The sequence below is a fragment of the Entelurus aequoreus genome, linkage group LG05 (genome assembly GCF_033978785.1).
Source record: "Entelurus aequoreus isolate RoL-2023_Sb linkage group LG05, RoL_Eaeq_v1.1, whole genome shotgun sequence".
Classification (NCBI taxonomy): Eukaryota; Metazoa; Chordata; class Actinopteri; order Syngnathiformes; family Syngnathidae; genus Entelurus; species Entelurus aequoreus.
In genome coordinates, this window is record NC_084735.1 from 19,940,608 (window position 1) to 19,958,590 (window position 17,983).

Below are 17,983 nucleotides of genomic sequence, written 5' to 3' on the forward strand. Positions count from 1 at the left end.
AGCCTATGTGTCACAGTGAAATTGGCAGTGGGGTGAGTAAAAGACCCTGGAAAAAAAAAAATCAGAATAAATTGCAAAAATGTGACTTTTTTACAACGACTAGACAATAAAGTACGAATGTTCTTCTACGAGGAAGTGCTCTTCTCATTGTTTCCTGGCGGACCTCTTAAGCGACGGACACATTGATCAAATGAAAGCTTTGGCGGGCCGGATGTGGCCTCATCACCATGACAATCACAACACTCGCCCAACCAACACAGCCGATAATAATGGCATACAAATACAGGCTACCAAATAAGAAACTATATAATAAACATATACACTAAATGTCACACCTGAACATATCCCAGCTTTCTGTATATATATATATATATATATATATATATATATATATATATATATATAAGCATATATATATATATATATTATTTTTATTTTTAGATAATTACCGAACGGCTGCATTACCTTTAATAGTTTGCGCCACTAGATGGCGCCTAAATCCGCAAGCGGCATCCAGAGCTGTACATTGATGAAATTACCTCAAAAAATGTGTCTTTTTTTTTTTTTCAAACAATCTTCTGTGTGAAAGAATGTGTACAAAAAGTTCATTTATTTCATGTATTTCCTACCACAAAATAAAAATGCACATTCCGGTGTTGTGATCCAGTGCTGCTTAGAAGTAAAGTTTGGCCATGGCCTGTAAGAACCTCTTCTTCCGTTTCTGCGCCGCCAGCTGCAGAACTTCCTCCGGGTTGCTGGTGTTCAACTCCGTCTGGCCGATAGCTTTTATCTGTGGACGCGGGAAAGGCGTTCTTAAAAGGGTACTGCACTTTTTTCTTTTTTTTTTGCACATCATTCACAATCCCTATGTAACACAAAAACAGGTGTGTTCTTCCTTTTTATGCATTCTAAGTCGTAAATAAACACTGGCAAAAGTCAGCTAACAATGGAGGTATTAAGAATAGCTCTTTTCTGCCCATAGAGTTATAAAAAAAAATTCCCAAAACCTTCAGTAACCTTTTATATACACGCCAAGTATATACATAATGTAGTATCCGTCACATTCAAAATAACATGTAACGATGACATATTTTGCTCATTTTTAAGCAGACAGCGGCGCGTTCATTTCACAGACGTATTACAACGTTCGCTTTTCCTTCAACAACAACAACAATACTACTAATCATGAGAGACAACAAAGACTACTTTGGGACCAATGATGATCCTTAAATGTGTATTTTTTTAGCCTGAATATAAGGAGGCTGAGGCTACAAGTTTTGGGAGCTGAGTGATAAACAGCGCTAATCAAGAAATAAAAACTACGAACATAATAAAACCATCACTTACTGTACAATGTCTGCTCCCTGGGATGCCGACTGATGGGATGTTTATATCTTCCCGTTTAGATGAACAATTAATCATTAAAAAAAAAAGTGTACAGAAACTAGTGTCTTTCTCGCCATTTCCGGGTCTAAGTTGGATGTCAAAGTTGACAAATTTCTCAAGTTTATGTACACAACCTTCTACTATCCAGGTGAGAGGCATGATTTATAATCTCGGATTAACTCTCACCAACTCAGAGGCGATGCAGCAGCTCAACGCCTCAGTGTTTTTCATTTTTATGCATTCTAAGTTGTAAATAAACACTGGCAAAAGTCAGCTAACAATGGAGGTAATAGGAATAGCTCTTTTCTGCCCATAGAGTTAAAAAAATGTCTGTACAATGTCTGCTCGCTGGGATGCCGACTGATGGGATGTTTATATCTTCCTGTTTAGATGAAGAATTAATCATAAAAAATAAAAAAAAGGTGGACAGAAACTAGTGTCTTTGTGTCTTTCTCGCCATTTCCGGGCCTAAGTTGGATGTCAAAGTTGACCAATTTCTCAGTTTATGTACACAACCTTCTACTATCCAGGTGAGAGGCATGATTTATAATCTAGGATTAACTCTCACCAACTCAGAGGCGATGCAGCAGCTCAACCTCTCAAGTGTTTTTCTTTTTTATGCATTCCAAGTCGTAAAATATGGCAAGTACGAGGTGGCTAACAATGCAGATAAAGGGAATACACTAAAGCCCTCTAAAAAAAACGTCAACAATACTCCATTGTTGCACAATGACCTGTGTCTTACACAAGGATTGAGTGCAGTTCCCCTTTAAAGAACCTTGCAGCACAAAATAATGCCTTTAGAAAGAAGATGATGCTCAGTGCACCAAATATTACAGTCAAATGAGTCGCGTCTCACCGCTATTTGTCGCTTTTCCGCTTCGCCGCGCTTATGGTGAATATCTGCAGGCGATCGCGTTAAGGTGATATCAAAAAAGTGTCGGCGAGCTGTCTGTTGGAGCGAGGGGGAAGGATACGCGTGAGGTACTCCAGGATGGTGACGTCCCAGATGTAGTCATAGAAGGAGTCCATGGCGTCGTGGCTGCGTTGAAGTCACACACACATGTTAATAAAAGGGAACGGTTTATTTGCCGTTGTCTGGCGGACGCACCTGTTCTGCTCCTGGAGCGCCTTGAACGCCGTCATGTAGTCGACTTCTCTCAGGAACTGGCAAAGAACGGCGACCTATCAGGAGAAAGAATACTGGCGTTAATGGGGAACGGCACTTTCCCTATCATTCACAGTCCTCACATAAGACAAGAACACATTTTAATATTTGTATGCATTCTAAGTTGTATTAGCAGTCATTGTGTCTATTTTGCCCATTAAGCCCTCTGAAAAACATCCCAAAACCATCAACAATTAGAGGTGTCCGATAATATCGGCCGATAAATGCTTTAAAATGTAATATTGGAAATTATCTGTATCGGTTTCAAAAAGTAAAATGTATGAATTTTTCAAACGCAGCTGTACCGAGTGGTACACGGACGTAGTAGAAGTACAGAGCATTAGCGTCTCCCAGTCATACTTGCCAACCCTCCCGAATTTCAGTGCCCCTCCCTAAAATCTCCCGGGGCAACCATTCTCCCGAATTTCTCCCAGACAACAATATTGGAGGCGTGCCTTAAAGGCACTGCCTTTGCGTGCCGGCCCAATCACATAATATCTACGACTTTTCACACACACAAGTGAATGCAAGGCATACTTGGTCAACAGCCATACAGGTCACACTGAGGGTGGCCGTATAAACAACTTTAACACTGTTACAAATATGCGCCACACTGTGAACCCACACCAAACACCAGTTAAATGTAGGCACAGTGGATTGATGGCTTGGTCTGGGATTGGTTATTTCGACCTGTCTGTACAGCGATTTGAACTGGTAAAAAGAAATGTCTGTCTGCAACATTACCGCCGCGGAAAACATTATGTTGCTACTAGAGATGTCCGATAAATGCTTTAAAATGTAATAATCGGAAATTATCGGTATTGGTTTCAAAAAGTAAAATGTATGACTTTTTAAAACGCCGCTGTACGGAGTGGTACACGGACGTAGGGAGAAATACAGAGCGCCAATAAACCTTAAAGGCACTGCCTTTGCGTGCCGGCCCAAACACATAATATCTACTGCTTTTCACACACACAAGTGAATGCAATGCATACTTGGTCAACAGCCATACAGGTCACACTGAGGGTTACCGTATAAACAACTTTAACACTGTTACAAATATGCGCCACACTGTGAACCCACACCAAACAAGAATGACAAACACATTTCGGGAGAACATCCGCACCGTAACACAACATAAACAAATACCCAGAACCCCTTGCAGCACTAACTCTTCCGGGACGCTACAATATACACCCCCCCCCCCCCCCCCCCCCCGCTGCCCCCCCAACCCCGGCCACCTCAACCTCCTCATGCTCTCTCAGGGAGAGCATGTCCCAAATTCCAAGCTGCTGTTTTGAGGCATGTTAAAAAAAATAATGCACTTCAATAATAAATATGGCAGCGCCATGTTGGCATTTTTTTTCCATAACTTGAGTTTATTTATTTTGGGAAAACCTTGTTACATTGTTTAATGCATCCAGCGGGGCATCACAACAAAATTAGCCATAATAATGTGTTAGTTCCACGACTGTACATATCAGTATCGGTTGATATCGGTATCGGTAATTAAGAGTTGGACAATATCGGAATATCGGCAAAAAAGCCATTATAATTTGTATGCATTCTAATTTGTATTAGCAGTCATTATGTCTATTTTGCCCATTAAGCCCTCTGAAAAACATCCCAAAACCATCAACAATACTCCATTCACATGTCCTGACCCGAATATAAACCAAATATTAGCGATTTTCTTATTATAAGCGCTAACGCAGAAGAACTACTTTGAACGGCGCCGTGATCACAGAGAGCTAACTAGCTTATGGTGCTGCATTGACACACCGGGGCGTTGAGCTGCTGCATCGCCTCTGAGTCGGTGAAAGCTAATCGTAGATTATGAATCATGCCTCTCACCTGGATAGTCGAAGGTTGTGTACTTTGACATCCAACTTAGACACCCAAAAATGGTGAGAAAAACACGAAAAGACACTAGTTTCTGCCCACCTTTATCATTAATTCTTCATCTAAACGGGAAGATATAAACGTCCCATCAGTCGGCATCCCAGGGAGCAGACATTGTACAGTAAGTGATTGTTTTATTATGTTCTTAGTTTTTATTTCTAGACTAGCAATGCTGCTAATTGCTGCATCTGTTTATCAATCAGCTTCTAAAATGTCCTCCTTATATTCAGGCTAAAAGAATATACATTTAAGGATCCTTACTGGTCCCAAAGTAGTCTTTGTTGTCTCTCATGAAGTCTGCCATGATTAGGAGTAGAGATGTCCGATAATGGCTTTTTTGCCGATATCCAATATTGTCCAACTCTTAATTACCGGTTCCGATATATACAGTCGTGGAATTATTAACACATTATTATGCCTAATTTTGTTGTGATGCCCCGCTGGATGCATTAATCAATGTAACAAGGTTTTCCAAAAGAAATCAACTCAAGTTACGGGAAAAAAAATGCCAACATGGCACTGCCATATTTATTATTGAAGTCACAAAGTGCAGTATTTTTTTTAACATGCCTCAAAACAGCGGCTTGGAATTTGGGACATGCTCTCCCTGAGAGAGCATGAGGAGGTTGAGGTGGGCGGGGTTGGGAGGGGTAGCGGGGAGGGTGTATATTGTAGCGTTCCCGGAAGAGTTAGTGCTGCAAGGGGTTCTGGGTATTTGTTCTGTTGTGTTTATGTTGTGTTACGGTGCGGATGTTCTCCCGAAATGTGTTTGTCATTCTTGTTTGGTGTGGGTTCACATATTTGTAACAGTGTTAAAGTTGTTTATACGGACACCCTCAGTGTGACCTGTATGGCTGTTGACCAAGTATGCATTGCATTCACTTGTGTGTGTGAAAAGCCGTAGATATTATGTGAGACAACAAAGACTACTTTGGGACCAGTAAGGATCCTTAAATGTATATTCTTTTAGCCTGAATATAAGGAGGACATTTTAGAAGCTGATTGATAAACAGATGCAGCAATTAGCAGCATTGCTAGTCTAGAAATAAAAACTAAGAACATAATAAAACAATCACTTACTGTACAATGTCTGCTCCCTGGGATGCCGACTGATGGGACGTTTATATCTTCCCGTTTAGATGAAGAATTAATGATAAAGGTGGGCAGAAACTAGTGTCTTTTCGGGGGGGGGGGTGTAGTATATTGTAGCGTCCCGGAAGAGTTAGTGCTGCAAGGGGTTCTGGGTATTTGTTTATGTTGTGTTACGGTGCGGATGTTCTCCCGAAATGTGTTTGTCATTCTTGTTTGGTGTGGGTTCACAGTGTGGCGCATATTTGTAACAGTGTTAAAGTTGTGTATACGGTAACCCTCAGTGTGACCTGTATGGCTGTTGACCAAGTATGCCTTGCATTCACTTGTGTGTGTGAAAAGCTGTAGATATTATGTTACTGGGCCGGCACGCAAAGGCAGTGCCTTTAAGGTTTATTGGCGCTCTGTACTTCTCCCTACGTCCGTGTACCACTCCGTACAGCGGCGTTTTAAAAAGTCATACATTTTACTTTTTGAACCCGATACCGATAATTGCCGATATTACATTTTAGAGTATTTATCGGCCGATAATATCGGCAGTCCGACATTATCGGACATCTCTAATTAGGAGTGTTGTTGTTGTTGAAGGAAAAGTGAACGTTGTGGTGCGTCTGTGAAATGAACGCACCACAATCTGCTTAAAAATGAGCAAAATAGGTAAATGTTACATGTTATTTTGAATGTAACGGATACTACATTACATATATACTTGTATATAAAAGGTTAATGAAGGTTTCTGGATGGGTTTTTTTTAACTCTATGGGCAGAAAAGAGCAATTCCTATTACCTCCATTGTTAGCGGACTTTTGCCAGTGTTTACTTACAAGTTAGCGTGCATAAAAAAGAACCACATATGTGTCCTTGTCTCACATAAGGATTGTGAATGGTGGGAAAAATTCCAATAAAGTGCATGTCCTCTTTAAGGACCAGAACGGGAGCGACGGCGAGCGCCTCGAACCTGCGTGTGGCAGTTCATCATGGAGCAGCACTTGATCATCCTCTTCAGCACCTGTTCGGGTAGACACACGTTGCACAATGAGGACCGGCTAAAGAGCAGGACCTCTGTGTGTCCTGGCAAACCAAACCACCCACCTGGTCCGAGTAGATGTCAGGCGGGACGGCTTTAGTGAAGAAGTCCGAGGCCACGGCGCCGGCCTGAAGGTAAAAGTTGAGTGCCGCGGAGTACTGGTTGGTCGCTGCAGGGAAGAAAAACACATTTTGATTTGCAAAGATCACATAATTTTATTTTATAGGTGGTGGGTCACATTTAATGAAGGGCCAGGCCACATTAAATTAAGCAGTGGGCCGAAACCAATTTAGTTACCTGGTCACATCAAATGATGAGGGCATGCCACCTTAAATGAGGCAGGCGGGCCACCTTGCAGTAAATGAAGCGGCAGGCCACATCAAATTTAGTTGCCTGGTAACATCGGATTTAAACGGCTGGTCACATCAAATGATGCGGGCAGGCCACTTTAAATGACGCGAGCGGGCCACCTCACAGTAAATGAAGCAGCGGGCCATTACAATTAAGTGGCGGGCCATTATAAAAGAAACGTCGGGCCACATCATTTGACGTGGCTGACCAAATCAAATTAGGAGGCTGGACACATCAAAAGAAGCAGGTGGGCCAATTTAAATGAGGCGGGAGGGCCACATTACAGTAAATGAAGCAGCGGGCCATTACGATTAAGTTGCGGGCCATAATAAACGACGCGTCGGGCAACGTCATTTGATGGTGGCTGGTCACATCAAAAGAAGCGGGCGGGCCACGTTAAATTAGGCGGGCGGGCCATTAAAAGTAAGCGGGAGGCCACGTCAAATTTAGTTGCCTGGTCACATCAAATGATGAGGGCAGACCACCTTAATGAGGTGGACGGGCCACCTCATAGTAAATGACGCGGCGGGCCACTTCAAATTTAGTTGCCTGGTCACATCAAATTAAGCGGCTGGTCACATCAAACGATGCGGGCAGGCCACCTTACAGTAAATGAAGCAGCGGGCCATTACAATTAAGTGGCGGGCCATGATAAATGACGCGTCGGGCCACATCGTTTGATGGTGGCTGGTCACATCAAAAGAAGCGGGTGGGCCACGTTAAATGAGACGGGCGGGCCACCTTTCATTTTTTTTTCATTTTCATGTTTATTTCGAATATGTAGACAAAACAAAAACAACAAATTTTGAAAAAAAAACAACAAAAAAACCATTCAAGAATGAATAACAAAAACAATAATAATAATAATAATAATAGTAATAATAAAAAGCAAAAGAAACAAGAAATGAAAATAAACATTTAATGTAAACATATCCGAAAAGGAGTGAGAAGAAGTAAAAACTTATGTACTCCCACCCCTCTTATTACTTACTGTATGTTTAATAATAATAATAATAATATAGTATATAAAAATGTTATGTCATATAAATACATATACATATATAAGTATGTACACATATAAATATACATACACATACATACACATACACACATATATATACACATACATATTATATATATATATATATATATATATATATATATATATATATATATATATATATATATATATATATATATATATATACACATATATATATATATATATATATATATATATATATATATACACATGTACATCCACAACACACATTTAACAAGTAACTATGAATGTGACACAACAGCGTGTATACATAGTATACATATACATACACATACAAACCCACTGACTCTTAGTGCAGTTCACTATATCCTGTGAACAATATATTTTTGTACATTCTTTAAAAACATTGATGCTTGGACTTTGCTTATGTACTACGCTCAGATTGTTCCACAACTTGACACCTGTGATGGAAATGCGAAAACTTTTCATGGTGGAATTTCTCATCTGAATTTTAAAATTGAGTTCTCTCCTCAAACTATGTCCCCCCTCACGTTCACTAAACATGTTTTGAATGTTCAGTGGTAACAAATGGTTCCTAGCCCTGTACATAGTTATTGCTGTTTGATATGAGACAATGTCGGTGAATTTTAATAATTTAGACTGTAGAAATAGTGCATTGGTGTGTTCCAGATAGCCGACCATGTGAATGGTCCTTACTGCTCTTTTTGTAAAATGATTAGTGACTGTAACGAACTTTTGTAATTGTTACCCCAGACTTCAGTACAGTAGTTTAAGTATGGCAAGACTAAAGAACAGTAGAGAGTGTGGAGTGACTTATGATCCAGAACCTGCTTTGCTTTGTTTATGACTGCTATACTTCTTGCTACTTTGTATTTTACATGTGTAATATGTGCTTTCCAGCTGAGCTTGTCGTCAATTGTTACACCAAGGAATTTGATTTTGTGCACTTGCTCAATAGCCACCCCATCAATTTCTATATTCAACTGTGTGTTTAACCTGAACCTGCCAAAGAACATAAACTTGGTCTTGCTCACATTCAAAGATAATTTGTTCCAGTCAAACCAAAATTTCAGTTTATACAACTCTTCATTTATGTTCTTTTGTAATGTATCTAGATCATCACCAGAGCAAAATACATTAGTGTCATCTGCGAAAAGTACCATAGACAGCAACTTGGATACTTGGCAAATATCATTTATGTACAGTATAAAAAAGTTTTGGTCCCAATACTGACCCCTGGGGGACTCCACAAGCAATGTCCAAGCAATTTGAGCTATGGTTCCCAGCTTCACAAACTGTTTCCGTCTGTCCAAATAGCTTTTTATCCAGTCTATTGCCATACCTCTTATACCAATTTTCTCCAGTTTATTAATTAATATATTGTGATTGATAATGTCAAAAGCTTTTCTGAGGTCAATTTACCTTACAGTAAATGAAGCGGCGGGCCATTAAATTTAAGCGACAGGCCACGTCAAATTTAGTTGCCTGGTCACATCAAATGATGAGGGCGGGCCACCTCATAGTAAATGATGCGGCGGGCAACATTACAGTGAATGAAGCAGCGGGCCATTAAAATAAAGAGGCGGGCCACATCAAATTGAGTTGCCTGGTAATATCAAATTAAGCGGCTGGTCACATCAAACGATGCGGGCAGGCCACCTTAAATGATGTGGGCGAGACACCTTACAGTAAATGAAGCGGCGGGCCATTAAATTTAAGCGGCAGGTCACATCAAATGATGAGGGCAGACCACCTTAAATGAGGTGGACGGACCACTTCATAGTAAATGATGCGGCGGGCCACTTTACAGTGAATGAAGCAGTGGGCCATTAAAAAAAGCGGCAAGCCACATAAAATTTAGATGCCTGGTCACATCAAATTAAGCGGCTGGCCAAGTCAAACGATGCGGGCAGGCCACTTTAAATGAGGCGGGCGGGCACCTTACAGTAAATGAAACGGCGGACCATTAAAATTAAGAGCAGGCCACATCAAATTTAGTTGCCTGGTCACATCCAATGATGAGGGCAGACCACCTTAAATGAGGTGGACGGGCCACTTCATAGTAAATGATGCGGCGGGCCACCTTACAGTGAATGAAGCAGCGGGCCAATAAAATAAAGCGGCAAGCCACATAAAATTTAGATGCCTGGTCACATCAAATTAAGCGGCTGGCCACATCAAACGATGCGGGCAGGCCACCTTAAATGAGGTGGGCGAGACACCTTACAGTAAATGAAGCGGCGGGCCATTAAATTTAAGCGGCAGGCCACCTCAAATTTAGTTGCCTGGTCACTTCAAATGATGAGGGCAGACCACCTTAAATGAGGTGGACGGGCCACTTCATAGTAAATGATGCGGCGGGCCACCTTACAGTGAATGAAGCAGCGGGCCAATAAAATAAAGCGGCAAGCCACATAAAATTTAGATGCCTGGTCACATCAAATTAAGCGGCTGGCCACATCAAACGATGCGGGCAGGCCACCTTAAATGAGGTGGGCGAGACACCTTACAGTAAATGAAGCGGCGGGCCATTAAATTTAAGCGGCAGGCCACATCAAATTTAGTTGCCTGGTCACTTCAAATGATGAGGGCAGACCACCTTAAATGAGGTGGACGGGCCACCTCATAATAAATGATGCGGCGGGCCACCTTACAGTGAATGAAGCAGCGGGCCATTAAAATAAAGCGGCGGGCCACATCAAATTGAGTTGCCTGGTAACATCAAATTAAGCGGCTGGTCACATCAAACAATGCGGGCAGGCCACATTAAATGAGGTGGGCGAGACACCTTACAGTGAATGAAGCAGCGGGCAATTAAAATAAAGCGACGGGCCACATCAAATTTAGTTGCCTGGTCACATCAAATTAAGCGGCTGGTCACATCAAATGATGCAGGCAGGCCACATAAAATGAGGCGTGCGAGCCACCTTACAGTAAATGAAGCAGCGGGCCATTACAATTAAGTGGTGGGCCACAATAAATAAAGTGTCGAACCGCATGATGTGGCTGGCCAAATCAAATTTAGTGGCTGGTCACATCAAATGAAGCGTGCGGGCCCTTAAAATTAAGCGGCGGGCTACATCAATTTTAGCTGGCCGGTCACATCAAATTAAGTGGCTTGTCACATCAAATGAAGCGGGCAGGCCACTTAAATGGGGGATTAGGGAGGGGGGGTGGGGGGGCGGCGGCGGACCACCTCACAGTAAATGATGCGGGGGGCCATTATAATTAAGTGGCGGGCTGCAATAAATGAAGCATCGAGCCACATTATTTGAAGTGGCTGGCCAAATCAAATTTAGTGGCTGGTCACATCAAAAGACGCGGGTGGGCCACCTTACAGTAAATGAAGTAGCGGGCCAATACAATTAAGTGGTGGGCCATCTTAAATGAGGCGAGCGGGCCAGGCCACATTAAAGTAAATGACTAGGTGGGCCACATCAGATTTAGTTGCCTGGTCACATCATATGATGCGGGCAGGCCACTTTAAATGAAGGGGGCGGGCCACCTTACAGTAAATGAAGCAGCGGGTCATTAAAATTAAGTGGCGGGCCTCAATAAATGAAGTGTCGAGTCACATCAAATTAAGTGGCTGTCCACTGCAAACGACGTGGCTGGTCAAATCAAATTTAGTGGCTGGTCACATCAAATGAAGCGGATGGCCACTTTAAAAGAAGTGGTGGGCCATTTTAAGGGTAACTAACCTGTTTTTGGAATTTTGGCTATCATTCACAATCCTTATGTGAGACAACAACACATACTGTATGTTGTTCTTTTTTTTTTTAAAGAATTCTAATTCATAATTAAACGCTAGCAAGAGTCAGCCAATAGTGCAAGTCGATGTATTGCGCCTATAAACGCCGCCATTAAGGTTTTATACACACGCTGCAAGTAGATATGTAATGTAGTAACATGCTTACTCACAATAACAAAGCTACTACTGCTAAAATGTTTTAATTGAGCTAACTAGAGATGTCCGATAATGGCTTTTTTGCCGATATTGTCCAACTCTTAATTACCGATTCCGATATCAACCGATACGATATATACAGTCGTGGAATTAACGCATTATTATGCCTAATTTTGTTGTGATGCTCCGCTGGATGCATTAAACAATGTAACAAGGTTTTCCAAAATAAATCAACTCAAGTTATGGGGGAAAAAAATGCCAACATGGCACTGCCATATTTATTATTGAAGTCACAAAGTGCATTATTTTTTTGTAACATGCCTCAAAACAGCAGCTTGGAATTTGGGACATGAGGTGGGCGGGGTTGTGGGGGTAGGGGGGGGTGTATATTGTAGCGTCCCGGAAGAGTTAAAGCTGCAAGGGGTTCTGGGTATTTGTTCTGTTGTGTTACGAAATGTGTTTGTCATTCTTGTTTGGTGTGGGTTCACAGTGTGGCGCATATTTGTAACAGTGTTAAAGTTGTTTATACGGACACCCTCAGTGTGACCTGTATGGCTGTTGACCAAGAATGCATTGCATTCACTTGTGTGTGTGAAAAGCCGTAGATATTATGTGATTGGGCCGGCACGTAAAGGCAGTGCCTTTAAGGTTTATTGGCGCTCTGTACTTCTCTCTACGTCCGTGTACCACTCCGTACAGCTGCGTTTTAAAAAGTCATACATTTTCCTTTTTGAAACATTTAGCGATAATTTCCGATATTACATTTTAAAGCATTTATCGGCCGATTCTATCGGCAGTCCGATATTATCGGACATCTCTAGAGCTAACATTTAGTTTCCATGTGCCAAAAAGGCGAAGAAAAAAGTGCAGCTGCGTTGCTTCCATACCAAAGTAGATGTCGGCCTGCGTGATGAGCCACGACTGGTTGTTGGGGTTGAGCGTGAGGGCGTAGGTCACCAGCTCTTTAACCGTCACCGCCACGGCCTCCACGTCCACCGCCTGTATGCTGCACACGTACACGCCTTTTTAGCGGGGCGGAGGAGGAGGAGAAGGAGGAGGAGGAGGAGGTCAGAGCCCACTAACTTGGGGAGAGACGACGGCCAGATGGAGAGATGCTCGGCGGTCACTTCGTTGACGATGTCATCCTGGGAGGGAGGGGGGGGGGCGAGGGCGCAGGGAGGGTTAGCAACGTGTCACTTGCGCGAGGAGAGTGGCGGGAAGTGGACGACGTACCCTCACGATGGAGTGCAGCCTCACAAAAAGCGAGATGAGGGTCGTCAGCACCAACGGCTCCTGGGACCAAAACACGATAAAGGCGTCACAACAAGTCGCGCCATTGCGTTCGTATGGCGTACTCACTCTGATCTTGGTGACAAATGTCATCAATTTACTCCTGGAAGGACGAGAAGGGATCAGAGTAATTAGAAGGTTCTCCGATACCAGACCGGCTTGTGGAGCGTGGAGAGCACCTGTGCAGGATGCCCATGGAGGACTCCCGGTGCTTGATCAGGCCCACTCGGCCGTCGTTGCTGCGCTTGTGCTGGATGGAGACGCTGCAGATCTGCACCACCACGTCCCAAAGCTCCTTGGCAGTGCGCCGGCTCTCTTTGGGACCCGGGAGCTCTTTGCACGTGGACGCCAGGAGCTGGCCCAGCTGAAGGTTCAAAAAATGGAATGTGTGTTAGAATAATTGTTTCTAAGTTATCACAAAAACTTTGTATTACCGTATTTTTCGGATTATAAATCGCAGTTTTTTTCATAGTTTGCCCGTGGGTGCGACATATACCGTAGTTTCCGGACTATAAGCCGCTACTTTTTCCCCTCGTTCTGGTCCCTGCGGCTTATACAACGGTGCGGCTTATTTACGGCCTGTTCTTCTCCGACACCGACGAAGAGGATTTCGGTGGTTTTAGTACGCAGGAGGAAGACGATGACACAATGATTAAAGACTGACTTTTCATATACCGGTAGGCTGGTTATTTTGATAACGTACAGGCGAGCACTTTGTATTACTTTGCACCGTTGTATTATTTGTACTCTGCACGAATGCTGTTCGCCATGTCAAAGATGTGAAAGTTTGATTGAATGATTGAAAGATTTATTGTTAATAAATGGGACGTTTTGCGTTCCCAAACAGTCATCTCTGTCCCGACAATCCCCTCCGTGGTAGCAGGAACCCCTATATACTACGGTAATTACATATCAAAACCCTGCGGCTTATAGTCGGGTGCGGCTTATATATGGAGCAATCTGTATTTTCCCCTAAATTTAGCTGGTGCGGCTAATAGTCCGGAAATTACGGTACTCTAGAGCGATTTATGTGTGAAATTATTAACACATTACCGTATCACAGGGGTCACCAACGCGGTGCCCGCGGGCACCAGATAGCCCGTAAGGACCAGATGAGTAACCCGCTGGCCTGTTCGAAAAATAGCTCAAATAGCAGCACTTACCAGTGAGCTGCCTCTATTTTTTAAATGTTATTTATTTACTAGCAAGCTGGTCTCGCTTTGCTCGACATTTTTTATTCTAAGAGAGACAAAACTCAAATAGAATTTGAAAATCCAAGAAAATATTTTAAAGACTTGGTCTTCACTAACTGACAAAGAAACAGATAAAAGATTTGGTGTCCAGTTCAAAGTGTGACATGATTTATTTAAAAATTTGAGAGTTGACTTTTGTATTTTACATGAGTTATTATTTGTACAAACATGGTGCAAAGTAATTCATGATTTGTTAAAAAAGGTTAGTGGCTAGCTAGTTAAAATGGGGTATTGTGATTTCACAAGACTGTTTCAGAAGTGATCATTTGAAAATGTTCAATTTGAAAAATGTGCACTTAGAGAAAATATAAAAATAAAGTGTTGCATATTGATATTTATCTGTTTCTATATATATTTATTGTGAGAAATCATTAAGATGATCAGTGTTTCCACAAAGATAAATATCATTAATTATTAATAATAACATAGAGTTAAAGGTAAATTGAGCAAATTGGCTATTTCTGGCAATTTATTTAAGTGTGTATCAAACTGGTAGCCCTTCGCATCAATCAGTACCCAAGAAGTAGCTCTTGGTTTCAAAAAGGTTGGTGACCCCTGCCGTATCAAATATCAAATAATATTATTTATCTAATTCACGGAAGAGAATGTCAGCAATCGTCACACACACGTCAACCAATAAGAAATCGGCGGCGGAGGGTCATGGCAGAAGTGCATTGTGGGTCATGGGATGCTAACTGCTATATGCTATATGCTACTGCCGTAGCTATTAAAATGGATTATTTCAACATTGGCGGTAACTCATAAAAACTGAGAAGGGCTGAACAAAAATGGCACCGAAAAGGAAATCCTATACTGCAGATTACAAGCTGGACGTAGTGAAATATGCAGCAGAAAACGGCGATCGAGCAGCAGAAAGAAAAGACGCTAGCGGCGCATACCAGGAGCGACAACGAGGAAGAACATTTTATCGGATTTAGCGATTAGGAGTGACAGATTTTTTGGTAAAAGTATAGCCTGTTCTATATGTTATAGTTATTTGAATGACTCTTACCATAATATGTTACGTTAACATACCAGGCACGTTCTCAGTTGGTTATTTATGCATCATATAACGTACACTTATTCAGCCTGTTGTTCACTATTCTTTATTTATTTTAAATTGCCTTTCAAATGTCTATTCTTGGTGTTGGGTTTTATCAAAAAAATTTCCCCAAAAAATGCGACGTATATATGTTTTTTCCTTCTTTACTATGCATTTTCGGCCGGTGCGACGTATACTCCGGAGCGATTTATAATCCGAAAAATACGGTATATTGAGTTCCTGGCAAGAAGACAAAAGCTGCCTTTGAAACCTACCAAGAGTAAGGCTCGTAAAACTCCACCGTGTAGGGGGGGAGCAAGATGAAGATGTTCCTGTGTCTTTCATGTATTGGAATCAAACAGAAAGATATTGTCTTTCCCAAGGACTGTGGAAGCGAGGAGGAGGCAGGACCGGAGTCCCCTCCAGGCAACCCCTTTTTCAACTGTTTTACGAACCTCTTTTTGAACTGTTTTACGAACCTCTTTTTGAACTTGTTTACGACCTTTTCTGTGAAGTGTTTGCGACCTTTTATTTTGAACTGTTCTGTAGGCAAAGGCAACGCTGTTTACGACCCACTTCCCTTCTGGAAGCAGCTGTGGTCATGTGGTCAGGGAAAGTCTAATAAAGGAGGAGTTGTACAATCTTTCGCCAAAGCGTGCTGGAGATTGTACAAGAGTACAGTGTCCCGGCGTCTCTCCTCAATTGAGTCCAAATTGAATTCTGTCTCTGTTTGATTCTTTGCTTCTTGTCTTGTTTAATAGATGTCATCAGTGTTTGAACCTGACAATATGATATTCACGGGAAACACTATTACCTTTCATATTGTTGTTACTCAGCCAGTGTTTGTGGGTCTGATGGACCTGTTGCATTTTGTGGCTTTTAATGCCTTACAATTAAACACTTTTATGTTAAAATACTGAACAGATGTTTACCTTATCCCAATAAACATCTGTTGCTGAGTAACAACAATATGAACGTTGCAAAACCGTTCAATTGAACACCGTTCAATTATTGTAACGTCTATCGAGATGCTTCGAGGCCAGGAATTATATCGATGACTTTATTGAGCAAAACTGTTTATATTCGGCCATAAACACACCAAAAACATGAGTAAAATACTTCTATCTGGAAAAACTAGTCATTTTCTGCCGTACAAACCAGGCCAAAACCAACGTGTCATCTGTCACCAACACTCATACCACTAAACCACTGGTGCGTTTATGGCCACACAAAAAGTCGGACAACTCAAACACCACACAAAGTTACACTTTGACTCCTCAGTCATACGCAGTGTTGGGTTAGTTACTGAAAACCAGTAACTAGTTACAATTACTAGTTACTTTATTTCAAAAGTAACTCAGTTACTAACTCAGTTACTTACACCAAAAAGTAATGCGTTACTGTGAAAAGTAACTATTTTGTTACTTCTTTTTTTAAGGCTCCCATTAATGCCCTTTTAGCCTTCATTTCAGTACTGTTATTGCACTGGAGAATAATACAATCTGTTGATCAACTTGACATGCATTTGCATCACTGAACTCAGAAAGCAATGTGGTCTACATACAACACACAAACAATGTGGTCTACATACAACACACAAACAATGTGGTCTACATACAACACACAAACAATGTGGTCTACATACAACACACAAAGACAAAGATATGTTTCAAAGGGCGAATTCATTTTAGGCCAGAAAAAATTGACAAAACTATTTTAAATAGCTGCAACATAATGGCACTTTAACTTTAACTCTAAGTAGATAGGATCTTTGATCCAAGACACAACTTACATTTAACTAAAATGTTATTTTCTTTGTGCTCGACAAAAGAAAAGTATTGAGAACGTCTCCATGTTAAAAAACTCGACTTCTGGCTTCGCCATGATGTCTTGTTAGTTGTTATGAGAGTAGCGTATGTGTGTGTGTGTGTGTGGCCCTTTAAGATATGACAGCATGAGAGGTGAGTGACGTCAGTGAGTGAGTGGGCGAGAGAGGTGAGGGAGCGGCGACAGTGAGTGCGTGCAGGTGTTCTAGCTTGGTGGATGGCTGCGTCCAATAAAGTCACAAAGTTGCAACAAACCGCCGGGCTCGTCATTCACCCTCAGCTGTAAAGACCCTCTTCCGGGTAAAGTGAAGGTTGTTAGACCCGAAGTACGGCTCTGGGGGGAGGCGTGCTTTCTGTGGGTGGGGGAAAGCACGCCTCTTCTTTTCCACCGGAGCGCTCCAATAAAACACACTCAGATCTTCAGTTTCTAGCCGATACTACATAAAAATAACGTAAAATAACGCAGTAACGCATCATGCAGTAACGGTAACTGAGTTACTGTATATAAAAAAATAACGCGTTAGATTACTAGTTACCGCCGAAACTAACGGCGTTACAGTAAACGCGTTAGTCCCAACACTGGTCATACGTGTGCGTATTTTACTGTCATTTATTATTAATGTTAATTTATTTATATTAATCATGGAATGCTGTTACTAGAGAAAGTTACAGGAATGCACACTTCATCCTATGCTTACATTTCATTGTGCAACATGAG

The 17,983-nt window shown here is 41.8% G+C and overlaps 1 protein-coding gene across 6 annotated transcripts in view; it reads right to left on the minus strand.

Annotated features, from left to right (window-relative positions):
* Nucleotides 1–593: 593 nt before the first annotated feature.
* The window catches only part of ints8 (integrator complex subunit 8), a 37,918-nt gene continuing 20,528 nt past the window's right edge, over nucleotides 594–17,983 (minus strand). For all 6 annotated transcript variants that reach the window (XM_062046275.1, XM_062046279.1, XM_062046280.1 and 3 more), the window contains exons 18-28: nucleotides 13,324–13,508; nucleotides 13,214–13,247; nucleotides 13,088–13,147; nucleotides 12,938–12,999; nucleotides 12,742–12,860; nucleotides 6,638–6,741; nucleotides 6,504–6,554; nucleotides 2,498–2,571; nucleotides 2,364–2,428; nucleotides 2,246–2,289; nucleotides 594–790 (exon numbers count right to left, since the gene is read on the minus strand). In XM_062046275.1, coding sequence (XP_061902259.1) covers nucleotides 674–790; nucleotides 2,246–2,289; nucleotides 2,364–2,428; nucleotides 2,498–2,571; nucleotides 6,504–6,554; nucleotides 6,638–6,741; nucleotides 12,742–12,860; nucleotides 12,938–12,999; nucleotides 13,088–13,147; nucleotides 13,214–13,247; nucleotides 13,324–13,508 — 915 coding nt within the window. In that variant the 3' untranslated portion in view covers nucleotides 594–673. The remainder of the gene's footprint in view (nucleotides 791–2,245; nucleotides 2,290–2,363; nucleotides 2,429–2,497; nucleotides 2,572–6,503; nucleotides 6,555–6,637; nucleotides 6,742–12,741; nucleotides 12,861–12,937; nucleotides 13,000–13,087; nucleotides 13,148–13,213; nucleotides 13,248–13,323; nucleotides 13,509–17,983) is intronic.